Here is an 18,283-nt window from a genome sequence, read left to right on the forward strand (position 1 = left end):
GATTGGACATATGTAAAAATGAAGATTATGAGCCATGCATGTTACTTCTCATTCCCAAATATTGCAAATTCTGTGCTTATTTTTCTGAGGGGACTTTTGTGATCACATTTCATTCAGGTCGCTTTCTTTTTTTTTTTTTTTAATTTAAAGATTTTATTTATTTACTTGACAGACAGAGATCCCAAGTAGGCAGACAGGCAGGCAGAGATGGGGGGGAAGCAGGCTCCCTACTAAGCAGAGAGCCCAATGCGGGACTTGATCGCAGGACCCTGAGATCATGACCTGAGCCAAAGGAAGAGGCTTTAACCCACCGAGCCACCCAGGTGCCCCTCAGGTTGCTTTCTTAAGGAAAGAATGTTTGGCTAGTTAGACAGGATGAGGGGAAGGGTCATAAAAACCAGACCTCCAGCATCCAAGCCTTGCCCAGAAGCAAATGTTAAAGAGAGACTGTAACAGAGGATGTGAAATCAGGGTCCTCAATTTCATCTTTTATTCCAAATCACTCTATTCCCTTATGTTCTTCAGTCATTGGGTTCAACCAAATTAAAGAAGACTACACAGTCCACCCAGATGTCAAAGCAAGCAGCTTATGCATTAAGAAGAGGTCCCTTCTAAAAAAAGATGCCCATCCCCAGTATGTGAACCAAACCAGACCCGTCAGTCAGCTCTTCATTTCTGCACCATTGTGATACTTTGTAGGACCAAATCACTCCAGAGGTTACTCTGTCAGCTTCAGGTCCTCCTGGTCTTTAGGCTCCTCAACCCCAAAACAATACCCTTCCAACCAATCCACTTTTAAGACACTACAAATATCATCCACTTTCAAGGACCCTGAAGTATGCCTAAATGTCCAGATCAGCACCTTTTTTTTTTTTTTTTTAAGAGCAGGAGGTGGGGGGAGGGGTAGAAGGAGAGGGAGACAGAGAATCTCAGGCAGGCTCCATGCCCAACACAGAGCCCCAAGCAGGGCTCGATCTCACAACCCTGAGATCATGACCTGAGCTGAAATCAAGAGTCAGCTAATTAACCGACTGAGCTATACAGGCATCTCTAGATCAGCACCTTTTATGAGAATCCTTTTCTGTATTATCTATCCAGCCAACCACATGGCCCACCTGATACGGCTTCTGGACAAAAAGGGCCAACACTGCGAAATCAGCAAAAGCTAATTTTTTTTTTTTTCAACTAACGCCCATTAACAGAAGAAACAACTTATCCAGAAGCACCCTGAACACAGACTTCTCACAGAAGAACCATTGCAGAAACAGAATGTAGATCTCCTTGCACAAAGGCACACTCCCTTATTTTCTCCAGAAGGGAACCTCATTAACAGCCTTATTCCAAATGACTTTCTTGCTTGACTGTCCATAGGGTCCCATGATAAGTAAGGATCCCATATGTATGAGGGGAGTCAGGAAGACAGGACATGCATATATGTGTGCCCTGAGGACTGTCCCTGTATCCTGCTAAAACCACACACTGGCTCTCGTGGAGCATTCCAGAGGTTTTAAGGAAGGGTTTTCATGCAGGAAGGCCAAGAGAGCCATGCGCATCTTTGTTCTCCCGCTGGAAATTCAACTGTATATAAGGAAGAGCGAATGTTAAATCATTTAAAGAGAGCTATTTTTCATAGTTTCCAGTACATAAATGTGCTCCAGTACATGTTATTGTAAAATAGTGTTTCTACTTACGTTCTTATACATCTGTTGTGTTTACTCATCCTCTAGTTCTGACTTTCAGAAATAGCAATAAATCTATTTTTTAATCCCCTCTCCTGATGACTGATTATTCATCGCTAAAAGGGATGGAGGGAGGTCCACGTGAGGAGTGACCCACTCTCTAGAATATCTTACTCTCGCAAGATAAACAGGGTCCGGGGAGACTCCTCTTCCGTCCCGGAGAGCTTATGCAAACTAAGTAAGAATTGGTGGCAGCTCAAATAAATATAAATTACCCTCCAGTGGACACTCCAACCACTTGTTACAGTCAATTTCAACAAGGAGGAGCCAATGATGACATCTACACAAACAATACAATTCATTTTTATACCACATCCCTAATATGAAGATCACAAATGGCTTTGTGGAGTCAGTCATCACTGAACTAAACCCAATAGGATGGGAAGTCAACCAGGTAGAAGGAGGAGGAAGAAGAGCCTCCACTTTTGTAAAGAGGGGAAAAGTTGCCCAGGCAGGTGCCTAGGAGGATGTATCAGCCAGGATAGGATAGTTTTGTGCTGCTGTAACAAATAACCCCAGAATCTCAGTGGTTTAACACAGCAATGTTACTTTCCCGCTCTCACAAAACCCACTGAGAGTCTGGGAGGCCCCCAGGACAGCTGTGCTACATTCCATGTGACTTAGCGGTCCAGCCTACATCTCACCATAGGTTTCTATGAGCAGAGGAAGCCAGAGAGGCCATGATGAGCCACACACAGGCTCTTCTGTGCTTTTACCTGGAAGCAGCCCTTTGCCCCAGCAGAAGACACACCCTCTGTGTTTGCAAGGAGGCTGGGAATTTTGGGAGAATGGAGAGGAATGCTTGGTGGACATCACTGTCTCTACCACTGCTCACAAATGATTTCACAGAAAATCGATCATTGTAGAAGGAAGACAGCTCCTAAGCAGAACATATAGTGAAGGTCATTCCAAGCACTTTTTCCAAAAAACTGTTTCCTCCCTTTGTCTCCAACTAAACTACACTTTGCTTAACTGGATTCCTTGGCCTAAGAGATTACAGCAAAGTCATTTCCTCATCTATGATATGGGGGTAACAATGCCAGTCTAACGGGCTACCATAAAGATTTATGACTTCATTAATTTTTTTAAAGATTTTATTTATTTATTTGAGAAAGAGAGAGAGTACAAGCAGAGGGAGGGGCAGAGGGACAAGCAGACTCCCTGCTGAGCACAGAGTCCACCACAGGGCTCAGTCCCAGGACCCAAGATCAAGACCTGAACTGAAATCAGATGCTTAACCGACGGAGCCACCCAGTGCCCCTAAGACTTCATGAATTTTAAACTGTGCACTGTGAGTGCACACATTCAGGTTAGTAGAAATGACATCCACAACCAGTGTTTTAGCATGTTGGGACATGACCTGGATCAATGACCAGAACCATGGCACCCACAGTAGTCACCAAATGGTTCTATCTAATGTTTACCTAGTTGCTTTGGAAACTACATTGCTTTTAATGCCCCCTGTATTCCTGTATTTGCTTTAACCTCTCCTCCCCCATCTCCTGTATGTAAGTTCTTACCAAGTTTCAGAAACTCTGGGTTCTATATACTTGATCCTACAGCAGAACAGCTAGATTATTGGCCAGAATTTTGCTTTTTAGATGAATTCCAACAGTTCCCCGGGACACCTTGCAGCTCGGATCCCCTGCTGGGTTCTTCGATTTGCACTTAGCAACTGGCTCATTTTGTTAGTTTTTTCACATGGGGAAGGTACTTCTAATGGATATGTGAGAAGGATACAGGGTCTGGGTCTTTTTCCAAAGGTCTAATGCTCATTTTTCTCACTGGGTTTTTTGGGGTTGGTTTTTGTTTTGTTTTGTTTTGTTTTGTTTGTTTGTTTGTTTGTTTGTTTTTGCTTAGCCATGTATGACAAACTATCCTTCCCCAAAGCTTCTTGATACCTTATCATCTCTAGGTCACATCAGAAATGACTGATTGCAAACAAAACTACCCTGAGACTCAACAAAAGGGAAAAAATGAGGTGGAACCTCTCTCACTGATTCAGTGGAGATGGCATGACATGAAAGAGTGGAAGTATCCTGACTTTGACCTTGGGGTCCAGTCTTAACTCCACCATTTGCTAACTTGGTCTTGAGCCAATGGTGCCCTTTCTTTGGCCCCTCTGGGCAGAGCAGAAGAACGGTATAGGGGAGGGTTCCACAAAAAACATGCCAAAGACTGTGGCTTGGTGAGTATGGAGCTCTCAGTGAAATCCAGTTCTCCTACTCAAATCTCTGGTGACACACTCACCCTTGGGCATGCAAAGTGCGGTAAGACTGTGCCCCTGTCTGAGTGTCACAGGCACACTGGTTCAGGGTATACTTGTAAATCATCTCTTCTTTACACCTCTCTGTTGGTAAAAGGGAGATGCTTCCAGAAAGGTGCCCTTGTGGCTTGACCTCTGACCCAAGAAGCACCCCAATAGGTCAGTCCCTTCCAACCATGGGTTTCTCTACCCAACACTCACAGTGGGAATCTGTCCATTGCTGTTGCTGCCTCTTATATCACTAAAATCAGAATTTGTATTGAATCATGGGTCCGTTCTCAGAACATACCACTCTATGCCCAGTTCGACTTGCTTACTTAACCAGTCCACTGGCTATTTCAACCAAATTACAAAAAAACACAAAGATAAAATAATGAGAAATAAGAATTTGTCACTGCAAACCTGGCAGGCAGGGCCTCTGTTTTGCAAGCAATTTAAATATTATACTTTTGTGCTTTCCTAAACTAATTTAGCCTACTAATTTTCTATAATTACCTGCATGCTCTTAGCTTCCGCTGGTCAGATGAGTTCTGAGACACTTATATAACCAGCATTAAAAAGATGCATTTAGCAGCTCGGATTGTTAAAGTAACAAAGCCTATAGAATCCGGAGGTTATTGTATTCTCCCAAAAGTACTTAAATAATAGCCTAAAATCTGAAGAATTACTTTAATACTTCAATAAAAATAACCCAATTCAAAACATTTTCAAGGAAACAGAGTTCTTTGCTCTAGGCTACCGAGTAATGGCTGAGAGAAAGTATATAGCCTGTCACTTCTGATTAGAGAACTGTGCCTCTGTGCTTTGAATGAGGGGCATGTCTGGTAATAGGAAGTGCAGATATTAAAGTTAATAAAATAATGTGGAATACGATATATATGAAACTTGACCAAGTATAGCACAGAATGTAACATACATTACCCTGTTCAGTCAACTCCTGTGGCCCGGCATCTAATGACAAGCTTAATTTCTGTTTCCAATGAGGGTACAGCTAAAAATACAATTTCCAGATTAGACAAATATTTTATCCGACTCCCTAACAAATGTAACTGGGAATGGCTGACATGTCTACACAGATGCCCAGCGACCATGAGAGGGAATTACTAGGATTGCAAACTGCTCAGCCTGAAAAGTCCATGAAACCTCATCATCTTTGAGGTCATTATAAATAATTAGTTGCAAACACGGCGATGTGGCAGCTTCACCACTGGAAAAGGACAGGGGCGCCTCCATTTCTCTCCCGCCCTGGGAGGCTCTTGGCTCCCTCTCGACACAATCAGGTCTCCCCAAACAACTGGGCACCAAGCCCCCTGCACACCCATGATTACATCTTTAATCTCAAACCCCAACGCCAACTGTAATGGTTTTGTTTTTCGATACATTAACCTTCAACTTGTATTTTCACTATTAAATAACCAGCTTGAGAGCCTCCTGGAATTTTTTTTCTTCCCAGTCACCTACACGAAACCATGTGGTACCCATGATGGGACCCTCTTAAGGGATTTAAAAGCAATTCAATGAGCTAATCTCAGTAAACCCAGAATTAAAGTTCTTGTTTCCATATTTCACTTTCAAAATATTTAGAACTTTGACAGATATGACATTATGTTTTCATTAAAACAGCTGATTTCAAAATGCTGCACTGTGCAGAAACGCCATAAACAGTTTATGATGAACTGCCACACTCTTAATTAAAACAATAAATCCAGCACGCAATATTTGTACAGCCTCTGGTCTGACCTTTGCCTCTTGCTATCCAGCACCAAGCCGCGGCTGCGTTCCCAACGCCAGACGTGGAAGGTTTTAAAACATGATCTGAAAGGCACTAAAGATAAAATAAGAGAAAACGTACCATTAGTCTTCGCAGTTATGATTAATTCAGTTCATATTTTACAATCTGGTTATGGAGTAAAACTGCAGACTTTACATCAAGTATTTGCCATTCACTCTACCTAATGTATAAAAATGCCTGATATTTTAGAAAATGGCACCGAGCTAATTCACCGCAACCCCGCTGAAGGACAGGCATTGAAATCATAAACACGGAGAGTGATGAGCTCTCGTCTGAAGTGACGAACAGAACTCACTCGGGTGGACGGTCAGCCTCGGACGATAAATATGCCGCTTGCAGCCCTGTCTCCCATGCCACTCTCATCTCCGTGCTGCTAGATTTCAGATTAAAATATTCCCTTAAATCTCTCCCATCTGCTGCTGGAGCAAGCAGCGAGGGTGTTAATTACCAAACAGGAATAACAGTAAATTTGTGGTACTGGCCCGGAGTCACCAAGTCAACCCCAGACCCTAGCAGCATCAAGGCTGGAAACTGTCCAGAGCTGGGTCGCAGAGCACCCCATATTGAAAGGGAAGCAGGGTGGCTGGGGGACCCCATTCTGCAGCTCTGATTCAAAGGACATACATCGGGCCAGCCAGCTGGCTCCATAAGATAATAGCCCCAGCCACAGCAGGAGCAGAGACTCTCCACAGGAAGGGGAGGGCATGTCCAAGCTCCCCTGTGGTTATAGGGACTAACCACACGGTGCCTGCTGCAGACTGGTCCCCGAAACCTCCCATCATACCTGACCCAAGCACAGGTGTCCAGTTCTTTTCTCTGGGCCTTCCTACCCCAACTCCCCCACACCCTGTACCTATTTACATATGACAAACGCATGCGTGTGGCACATGGACACGTTCAGAGCTGGGTCTAGCAAAGCCTGGGAGGCTGAGCGACAACCAAGTGGAAGGCAATGAGCTGGACTCATTGTTGGTCCCAGGGTCTGGGTGTGGGGGCAGCTGGGGGGGGGCAGTTGGAGGTGCAATCCTGTTAGGGGTACCCTGCTTGGTACCCATGTAGGTTCTTGTTGGAGCTGCAGGTAGAGCCCACAGAGTTCTAGAAAGATGGAGAAGGAAGCCATGCTGGCCAGAGGAGGCCATGCAGGCTCTTAATCCAGGACCTACATCTATTCTGTCCACATCAAAAGGAGTAGAATACCCATTGAGCCACATCTTATTGTGAGGGCCAGACCCCGCCCTACCTAGGGGCTCTGGCTTTCACCCACCTCTGTAGCCTCATCTTGCCTGCCTTCTCCCCTCTCCAGACACCCGACTTCCCACTAAGGGTCCCTTCCAGCCCAAGCAGCCTGTGGACTCACAGCTCTGGCCTGTGTTCCAGCACTGGAGGGAACCAAAGCTGCTTACCCAACTCATGGAGACTCCGAAGGTTACCTCTAGGGAGATATGCCTACCCACTCCCAGAGCCTTCTTCAGTCCTTCATTGGTTGGGGAATTCTGTCCCAGTTGTCCCAGCAGGGGAAGGGCTCTACAGAAAAGCTGGGCCCTTGGGGCATTGGGGGGTGGGGGGTGGGGTGAGTCTCTGAGTACAAAGCAGGATTTCTGTGCCCCGCCCCCAAGCCCTGCCTCAGGACCAGTCCTGCCCTCCTAGAAGCCATCACTCAGTGCCTTTGCCCTTTGAGTCAAACATCCTAGTTGAAGTGGGTTCCAACCACCCCCTCCCTTTTTAACAAGCAGGGTACCCCTAACAGGGTTGCACCTTCAACACCCTCCCAGCTGCCCCCACACCCAGACCCTGGGACCAGGAAAATCAGCCCCAGACCCTGGGCACCTGCTGTCCTCTCCACTAGTACCATGCACCACACCTTCCAGGTGGGCAGGCCACCCTGGCTGACAAAGGCACACTATGTCTTTAGGATGTCCTTATGGTCACATTTGGCCCCCACCACGGTTCTTGTGAATACACCATTTTTCAGAAGACGGAAGTCTGGAGGAATGAAGTCTCTACCTTAAAATCACGCAAGCCAGTGAATAGCACCATGGAATTAAAATCCACTTCCTCTGCCTTAGGGCTAGCGCTCCTTCAGGAAGCACTCTGTCCTCCTTTGGACAGACTCTAAGACTTTCAAATGGGGGCCCATGGATATATCCTCAGGGGGTCCACAACTGCTTGGGGTAATTTTTAATTTATTTTATTTTATTTTATTTATTTATTTATTTTACTATTTTACATTGGTGAAAATCCATCTAAAAGACACAATGAGTGTAAACGTGTTCTGGATCAGGTAGGTGGCCAACCACCGTGTGATTTCCATGACAGGTTTCACGTTTTGCATCCTGTGGGTATCAAAGCACACTTCTGCCGTCATCAAAGATTGAAGGAGGCTGAGGGAGCACTGCAGCTGAGGGAAGGTCAACTGAAATTCTAGAATTCTGTTCATGGGTGTGCAAGCCCTGAGAGACTCCGACCTCGGTTTGGGGGAAGGGGGCGTGTGCTGTGACAGATTGACCTGGGACCCATCAGGAGAATGCAGGGCATAGCATAGAACACGTCCACGCTGCTCTCCACTGAGTCACCTCTCAATCCCCCAGCTGGAGGGCTGCTATCGTCACTCTCTGGTTTCTGTGATCTGCTACAGCTCTCTTGGTTTCTTTCCATCCTACGCCCTCCCTCTGGGTCCACACCCCATGCTGGGGTGTGGGACAGGGTCAGATCTTCCAGATGCTGTATTAGTTTGAGATTTTAGATAGCTCAGACTATTCAGACCATCACAGTGAACCTTTCTTCTTAATCTTGGCAGATCTTAAAGCATAACTTTCATGTGTTGTTAGGCGAATCACGTATCTGCTCTTTGTTGGTTCTTCAAAAAGGAATGAGGGAGGGAAGGGAAGAAAGGGGTCCAGAAAAGAAGGAATCCCTGTCCTGGCACCGGTGATGGTTCAAACAGATGAAATATGGTGGAAAAGTTCAGCCAACCCTGCTCCCAGCCCACCCCACTGCCAAGCGCCCCCATCTGCAAAGAACCTGGGTTATATGGGTCAGTTCTAGACCAATGTTGCAAGTTGTGATTTAGCGTCAGCAAAACAACATCATCCTTTCCATTAAGTGAATGTCACTATTTTGAATTTCATTGGTTTTATCATTTTGTTTGTATTTAACTTGTACATGAGTTGTCTATAAGTTATAAGCATATGGAGTTTAACCTACTACTCTAAGATGTGGAATCAAGAATATTATGATCTTTATCCATTGAGTGGGGAAAGCACTTCACACGGTGCCTGGCCCAAGGCAGGCACTAAATGTCAATAAATGTCAATAAATGTCACTAAATAAATGTCACTAAATCTTGTAATGTTATAATAATAAATATTGCCGCAAAAAAAATAATTTAAGTTACTACTGAGGGTCTGCAATGTTGTTGTATGGTTTTCTTTTTCTTTTCTTTTTTTTTAAAGATTTTATTTATTTATTTGACAAAGAGAGATCACGAGTAGGCAGAGAGGCAGGCAGAGAGAGAGAGGAGGAAGCAGGCTCCTGCTGAGCAGAGAGCCCGATGTGGGACTCGATCCCAGGACCCTGAGATCATGACCTGAGCCGAAGGCAGCGGCTTAACCCACTGAGCCACCCAGGCACCCCTGTTGTATGGTTTTCTTAAGAAGCTACACTAATCAAACTTAAGGAATATTGAGCTGAATTGCATGTCCCCAAAATTCTCATGTTTAAGTCCCAGCATCTGGCACCTCCCAGTGTGACCATATTTGGAAATAGGGTCCTTAAAGAGGTTATTACAATGAGAGTTTTTTTAAAGATTTTATTTATTTTTTGACAGATCACAAGTAGGCAGAGAGGCAGGCAGAGAGAGAGGAAGGGAAGCAGGCTCCATGCTGAGCAGAGAGCCCCATGCGGGGCTCAATCCCAGGACCCTGGGACCACGACCCGAACTGAAGGCAGAGGCTTTAACCCACTGAGCCACCTAGGCACCCCATTATAATGAGTTCTTAATGGTGGGCCCTAATCCAATGTGACGGCTGTCCTTATAAGAAGAAATCAGGACACAGACATGCATAGAGAGAAGACCACGTGAGGACAGCCACTGACCTACACGCTAAAGAGAGAGGTCGCTGAAGAAGTTACCCCCTGCCAACACCTTCACCCCGGACTTCCAGCCCCAAGGACTGTGAACAATAGATTCACAAACCCCCAGTCTGTGGGATTTTGTTACAGCAGCCTGAGCAAACCGCTATACCTCTGAACCCCCCAAATTAGGAACCAACTTGCAATTTCTTGCATTCTGCCTCACCATCCCTTCCATGAGGTGAATCCTGGCCAGCTGGTTGGTCATTGGGAGGAAGGGGAAAGAGAAGCGAGGGATAGAAGAGCTACGGCCCATACCTGGCCACCATCCCAACCACTGAGCTTGCTCACCATGCCTTGAGACCTCTGAGCTGAGCCACGTCTTTTCCAGCAGGTTCTGCACCTTGGTGCCAGAGTCAGCAGGACAGACGTGGTGAACAGCCCCACGCGTCTGCTCCGGGTTGGGGGCTTCTTGGCACGGGCATATGTCTCCTGGGGTTGTGCCTCCAGGGTGGGAGATGGGGCACACACAGCGATGCTGGGGGCTGGCCCCTGGGTGGGTGCTATTCATGCAGAGTGCCCAGACCGGGCTCCGGAGCCCCAGCACAGCCCGGCACGCTCCTCACTGCTGCACATCGATCGTAGGGATGCCTGCCCTAGGGAATCCGTGGCAGGTTCCCCACGGCTGTGCCCGGCCCTCTGCTGGGCGGTAGGACTAGAGGCACAGGTCCTCTGGGAGGACAGGGCATCCTCGGCTTTACAACGGGACAAATGGACCATTTCATGTCCCAAAACAGCCTCCCAGGAACACTCCCAAACGGGGCCATAAAAGAAGGTTCAGAACCAAGAACTTTTACAGGGTTTTTTTTTTTTTTTTTAATCTCTGTGTCTATTGAGTTTTATACCCCTTCAGGGTATCTGGGGGCTGAGGGCAGAGTAGAAAAAGGCCTTTCATTAAATGCAGGAAACAGAAACAGCCAGAAATGAGTTGGACTCTTCACCGTCTGGTTTCAAGGTAACTCTTGAAAAACTCCCAAGTCCCCACTGGGCAACAACCAGCAGGGCAATGCTGTCTGCCTGTTGATGGCATTCTAAGTTCTAGCCTGGGATGCAGCCGTGGCCTGAAGCCCCTAGCCATGGCCAAGGCTTCTTGAGAGCCATGGTGGTAGGGGCAATGAGGGACAGCTGACAGAGCCATGTACCCCAGGGCTCTGGAGCAGATGGGCCACCAGCTACACAGGGTGCTGGAGCATCTCACCATTTGCCTCAGAAGGTCTCATCCTACCCTTGGCATCTCACCAGCAGAGGATTAGCCTCTGTGCAAAAGACAAACTGTGGGCTCCAGGTTAGGGAGCAAGGCAGATTAGGGGGCAGAGGGAGAGAGAGAAAGAGAATCTTAAGCACGCTCCATGCCCAGCTCGGGCCCCCAATGCAGGGCTCAATCTCATGACCTTGAGATCATGACCTGAGCCAAAATCAAGAGTCAGATGTTCAACTGACTGAGGCACCCAGGTGTCCCATGGCCATTAACGCCCTCACTCACACTGCATATATCCTACCCAATATACACAATAACCCAAAGACCCACAAAGGGCCCAAACCTTCCCAGAGCCAAGCAATCTACATTTTGCACCAAGAGGCACAAACCCTGGCCCAGGATTGCCTACATCTCCCCCCCACCCCACCCCCAGGACTCAGGCAGCATCAGACGCCGGCCCCGGCTGGCCCCCGTCTGCCAGCGCGTCATCCTGGGATCCTTCCCACACTCTTCACAAAGCCTGTGCTGCGGAATTTTGCCGTCAGAGAAGTGTGGAGGCCAAGGCAGCCAGAGCTGAGCTCGAGGAATCATTCAGTGGTGACTAGGAAGGACACTGGCATCCCCAAGTCTATTTCCATCTCGAGACTCAAACATTCTGCAAACGCCCTTCCCTCTGCCGTGGAGGTGGGTCCCTGCCAGAAATGCACCCACACCTACTGCTCCCCAAACCCCACATCCAGCGTGCCCAGCAAACACGGGCTGTAGCTTGAAAGCAAGAAAATCAGGAAGCAGAACATTGCTAATTCTCAAGGCAGCATTAACTCATTCGCTTGCACATATGGGGTACTTGGACCCCACTGGGCCTTCTATATATATCACTTATCATACAGCAGGTGCAACTTGGGAGAATTAATGTTGCTATAGGAACATTCGGATCAAGGCTGGCTTCCAGAGTGAAGAGAGAAAAAATAAGTTCTCCTCCTCAGTGTACTTCTCTGTTTTGAGCTTCAAAGAAGAAGCAATGTAATCGAGTCAGAGGAGGCAAGAAGGGGCTTCCCTTAGTGGTTTGGAGAAGGTGAGAATTCCTGGAAGCAGCTCCTTGGGGAGAGGGGAAGGAAGCTCAGAGCCTAAGCTTCATGGCCACATGGCCAAGAGGGCTGGAGACAGGGACCTCGGGGAGCAAAGCCCTGTCCGGGCCAGGAACAGTTCTTGGGGTGCCAAGGCTGGAGGGTTGCCTCAGGGTGCTTCTAGAATCCTCCCTGAGGACAGGTTGAATGTCCCATAAACTCTAGAATATGATGTGCTCACCTTCCCCAGCTCCACATCCCTATGCTTTATTCCTACCTCCTGCCATGCTTCCCAGGGATAGCATCAGGAAAAAAGGGGAGATTAAGGGTGGGTTCAGAAGTCTGCTTTGGTCCCTGATAGACACCCCATGGAGACCCATCTCTGGCTGAGGAACTAGAGCAGGAGACATGTCGGAAGTTTGCTTTAACCCTGGCATTATAACTCAGCTCTCCTTGGGAGCAATGGCTGTGCCCACCTATGAATCCCTCAGCTAAACTAAACTCTTCAGTGAAAGATCTGAGCATTTGGCTCACCCATTAGAGGCTTTCCTGACTAGTAAACTGGATATACCCTGGATCCGCCCAGTGTTTGGAAATCCAGAAGCCTACCGTCTCCTTTCGGGAGGGGCAGGGATCCGAAGTCTCCATCTCACCACCTCTCCTTCCATATCTGGGGGACTTAGCAGGCCACACCTGCTGAGTGGCCCAGACAGCCAGACATCCCACCTACGGTGAGGAGAGAGACACACATCTGATTTCACCGCATCACCTAGCCCCAGCATCTGGCAACGCGCTCGGAACGGGCTGGCTGAAGGAGTGGATGTTGAGTCCAAGACGACAACAGAGCAAAGAAGGAGAGAAGTAAGGTCAGCCTTCCTGATGCCATTTCCAACTCAGGGTCTGCCAGGTACCCACGTAGGGCCAGGTGCTCTATTTTGCCCAGGGGATACATAGATGAAGAAGACATCACCTGTGCCCTCAAGATGGGCACAGCCCCACCCAGTGGAGGGGAAAGGAGAAGCAGGGAAAATAAGTAAATGAAACTGTGTCTTACTTCTGGTCTTCCCGGGAACCAAGGCGAGGCACCTACAAATGCCCATGGAATGAACGTGGATGGTAAAGTGACAGGGACCTGCCCAAGGAATAATGTCAAGTGTCAAAAGGAGCACAGGGTGGGGGAAATTTATTATGGACAAGAAGGTATGGTGCCACGGGCTGTGGCCCACGCTCCCCCCCCCAGCGGATGAAAGGAAACTCTCCAGTTCCACTGGAGACTCAAGGACTCAAGGCTCCCTCCCCATTAGGTATTTCAGACACATCCTAAATACCGTGACCGGGAAAGGGACTGCCACCCAGAAAGTCCTGGGCAAAACTGCTGTTTTGCATTTCATTTGAAGCTGTGTCTACTTTTAAAATATATAGAATGGTCAAGTGGCCTATCTAAGTGCTTCCCAGTCCCCTTTGCTTGGAGCTGCGTACTGAACATCCTAACCACGGGCAGGGCTGAGTCCTCGAGATGCAGAGGGACGAGAAGCCTGTCCCTCATAGGGGAAGGCAGGCAGGGAGGGCATAAGAATTCTTCTCTTGCCCACCCTCTCAGATCTTCTACACAGTTGAAAGAAAGGTAGGTCTGCACCCTCCTTAGGTCCACAATCTGCCCCATTTCACATGTCAGACCAGCAAGGGGAAAGACGACTCAGAGCACCCACGGACACCGGTCATTCTAAGATGGCGGTGGGCAAATGGCGAAGGGTTACCTGGTTTGTCTGAGAGGCTTCCCGGGTGTCGCCAAGACAGAACCCCTTCTAGGGCTCCTGGGTCCCTCCTACCTGCTGTCCCTCTGTTGTGTGTCAGAAATTCCTCTCTTTGTTTCCTGAGCTTACTTTAACTCAAGTGTGGTGTTTTCAATTCTGCCTGTGGCGTGGCTTTGGAATTAAGCAGTTTGTGTGCTGACAGCTGGTGTTACAACTGGCCTAATCCCTCCCGCATCCACAGAGAGCCAGCTCGGTGAGTGGACGGCCTCCGAGGAGCTCACGCACGTTCCAATAGCCGTCTTCTCCCCAGGGAGGGGGCGGGAGCCACAGAAGCTGGTGAGAATGCTGTGGGGGCCTCGCACAGTCCCGAGGACATCCCAGGGCAGCACGAAACCACTGTTGAAATATTTAGCCCCCATTTTCCAATACGCACCTTTGGGGACACTGTCAGAGTCCCAAACACACTCTGTGCCACGGAGATGCCTTCCTCACCTCATCGGTCAGGCAACAGGTCCAGGTTAAGGGCCAGTGCCACTAAGGAGTAGTCACATGGGGCATGTGTGTCCCACAGGCATTACAAATGAGAATTCTGGGTACACAGAATGCCTTGAGAGCCCTTAATTATTTTTTTTAAGATTTTATTTTTAAGGCATCTCCACACCCAACATGGGGCTCAAACTTACAACCCTAAGACAGGAAGTTGCATGCTCCACCGACTAAGGCAACCGGGTGCCCCTTGGGAGTCCCTTATATTCTTTAATCTTGTCCTTTTGTCTCAACACAGCCCTAAGACTCCTACTAGCCCAGCAAACAAAATGGAGAAAGGTGATCCATTTCCCAGGGAGCGAGCATTTCCAGAATTTTGCTGAGTCCAAGGTGCTAAGAAATGGTCCCTATATGCAGAAGCAAATTTGAGGTGACCCCACAAAGACCCGGGAACCCCGTAAACTTTCAAGCCTCATCGGAGCCAGTCAGTCAGTCACAGCCAGGCCCCCGCCCCCACTTCATGCATAAGGAACAGAGGCAGTCCACCCCCAGTTCCTATGCCCAACAGACTTCAGGCCCCTGGCAATCCTTAATGTCATCCAACTTATCAGAGGGGGCCAGAGCTGTTTTCATTTTCCTTTGGGCCACTGTATCTCCCTCATAATTTATAGGCCATTTTGCATATCCTAGACATAAAGTGGAAGTTTCTAAAATGATTTTTTTTTTTTTTTTTTACTGCAGTAGATTCTAGACCTCAGGATCTGTAAATAAAGTCAACAACTAATCTCAGTGTCTGCTTATTCATATGAATGCAGACTTGAGATTTCTGCAAAAACAAGGAATACGATATTGCTCTTCCCAAAGTTCAGTAAATGGCTTGCAAGGACCTTCAACCCAAGCAACCTTACATTGGCTCCCACTGGTGTCGAGATAAAGTCCCAACCCCCTCCAAGGCCTACGGGGCACACCTGCCTGGTCTGCCTCCCAATGGCCATGTCTGCCGGGCTCTCCTCCCCTGGCCTTTCAGCCCTTAAACACGTCAAGCTCCTTAACAATGTTTATTCTTCCGATCCAAGAGCATGGAATGGTCTTCCATCTTTTTGTGTCTTCTTCAATTTCTTTCATGAGTGTTCTGTAGTTCTTCAAGTACAGATCCTTTACCTCTTTGGTTAGGTTTATTCCCAGGAATCTTATGGTTCTTGGTGCTATAGTAAATGGAATCGATTCTCTAATTTCCCTTTCTGTATTTTCATTCTTAGTGTAGAAGAAAGCCACTGATTTCTGCACATTGACTTTGTATCCTGCCATGTTGTTGAATTGCTGTATGAGTTCTAGTAGTTTGGGGGTGGAGTCTTTTGGGTTTTCCATATAAAGAATCATGTCATCTGCGAAGAGAGAGAGTTTGACTTCTTTATTACCGATTTGGATACCTTTTATTTCTCTTTGTTGTCTGATTCTAATACTAAGGAAATGTTGAAAAACAAAAATAAAGCTGGGGGCATCACGCTACCTGATTTCAAGCTTTATTACAAAGCTGTGATCACCAAGACAGCATGGTACTGGTATAAAAACAGACACATAGACCAGTAGAACAGAGTAGAGAGCCCAGATATGGACCCTCAACTCTATGGTCAATTAATCTTCGACAAAACAGGAAAAAATATACAGTGGAAAAAAGACGGTCTCTTCAATAAATGGTGCTGGGAAAACTGGACTGCTATATGTAGAAGAATGAAACTCGACCATTCTCTTACACCGTACACAAAGATAAACTCGAAATGGATAAAAGACCTCAACGTGAGACAGGAATCCATCAGAATCCTAGAGGAGAACATAGGCAGTAATCTCTTCGATATCAGCCACAGCAACTTCTTTCAAGATATGTCTCCAAAGGCAAAGGAAACAAAAGCAAAGATGAACTTTTGGGACTTCATCAAAATTAAAAGCTTCTGCACAGCAAAGGAAACAGTCAAGAAAACAAAGAGGCAACCCAAGGAATGGGAGAAGATATTTGCAAATGACAGTACAGACAAAAGGTTCATATCCAGGATCTATAATGAACTCCTCAAACTCAACACACACGAACCAGGCAAACATATCAAAAAATGGGAAGAAGATATGAACAGACACTTCTCCAATCAAGACATACAAATCTATCAGACACATGAAAAAATGTTCATCATCATTAGCCCTCAGGGAGATTCAAATTAAAACCACATTGAGATATCACCTTACACCAGTTAGAATGGCCAAAATTAACAAAACAGGAAACAACATGTGTTGGAGAGGATGTGGAGAAAGGGGAACCCTCTTACACTGTTGGTGGGAATGCAAGTTGGTGTAGCCACTTTGGAGAACAGTGTGGAGATTCCTCAAGAAATTAAAAATAGAACTTCCCTATGACCCTGCAATTGCACTCCTGGGTATTTACCCCAAAGATACAGATGTCGTGAAAAGAAGGGCCATCTGTACCCCAATGTTTATAGCAGCAATGGCCACGGTCGCCAAACTATGGAAAGAACCAAAATGCCCTTCAACGGACGAATGGATAAGGAAGATGTGGTCCATATACACTATGGAGTATTATGCCTCCATCAGAAAGGATGAATACCCAACTTTTGTAGCAACATGGACGGGACTGGAAGAGATTATGCTGAGTGAAATAAGTCAAGCAGAGAGAGTCAATTATCATATGGCTTCACTTATTTGTGGAGCATAACAAATATCATGGAGGACAAGGGGTGTTAGAGAGGAGAAGGGTGTTGGGGTAAATTGGAAGGGGAGGTGAACCATGAGAGACTATGGACTCTGAAAAACAATCTGAGGGGTTTGAAGTGGCGGGGGGGTGGTGGGTATTATAGAGGGCACGGATTGCATTGAGGACTGTGTGTGGTGAAAAAATAATGAATACTGTTTTTCTGAAAATAAATAAATTGGAAAAAAAAAAAAAAAAAACACGTCAAGCTCCTGCTACTCCAAGACTGAGCCCTGGGTCTGCTCCTTTCTCTCCAACTGGCCAATAGCTTCTCATTCTCTTCATTCCACACATACCATCCTTCTTCAGGGAAGTGGTCTTTGCCATCTATTTCACCTTCTTGGAATACCTCCTCTTACCCTTGAAGACTTTTTCCACCCAGCACAATTATATAATTACTATATATTAAATAATATACTATAAAAATATATTGTATATAATACCATACTGTACTGATACTATAAATAATATACTATATATTAAATGATATGTATTACTACATATCAAAAATTACATTTTTACTACCTAACTCTGTATGGGCAAGAACCATATGTTTTTCTCAGCATGGTATCATCCACCCTAAACAAGTACTTGGGGCTAGTCGGTCCCCGAGAAATACATATTCTTATTCTTCTTATGCTAATTATTAAGTCATGCGTATGGTTAGACTTCAAAGAAAAGTACAAGAAACTGACAGACTGGACCTCATCAAAATTAAATTTGGGGCCCTGCAAAACCACTTGAAGAGGGATAAAAAGACAAGGTCCACATCTGGAGAAAATAGTGCCAAACCACACATCCAACAAAGAACTAGTATTCAGAATATATAAAGGACCCTCAAATTCAACAGTTATCAGAACACAAACAGTCCAATTATAAGACGGGCAAAACACATTAAAAGACGCTTGACTGACAAGGATATACAAATGGCAAATAATCACATGAAAAGGAAAGTGAACATGTCAACACTTTGAAAGGCCCATATTTTTATGTCCAGAGATGCTACTCCTAGGGATTTCTCCAAAGGAAACAGAAATGTGCAAAAAAGATGTCAGGATCCAGAATATTGATTGCAGCATTATTTACGTACAAAAA

General features: G+C 46.4%; 1 protein-coding gene across 1 annotated transcript in view; it reads right to left on the minus strand.

Moving 5' to 3' along the window:
* The window catches only part of LOC131817628 (uncharacterized), a 135,974-nt gene that overhangs the window by 63,699 nt on the left and 53,992 nt on the right, over positions 1-18,283 (minus strand). The window contains exon 3 of the mRNA XM_059151174.1: positions 5,746-5,830. Within this exon, the coding sequence (XP_059007157.1) occupies positions 5,746-5,830 (85 nt within the window). The remainder of the gene's footprint in view (positions 1-5,745; positions 5,831-18,283) is intronic.

The sequence above is a fragment of the Mustela lutreola genome, chromosome 16 (genome assembly GCF_030435805.1).
Source record: "Mustela lutreola isolate mMusLut2 chromosome 16, mMusLut2.pri, whole genome shotgun sequence".
NCBI classification, from domain to species: Eukaryota; Metazoa; Chordata; class Mammalia; order Carnivora; family Mustelidae; genus Mustela; species Mustela lutreola.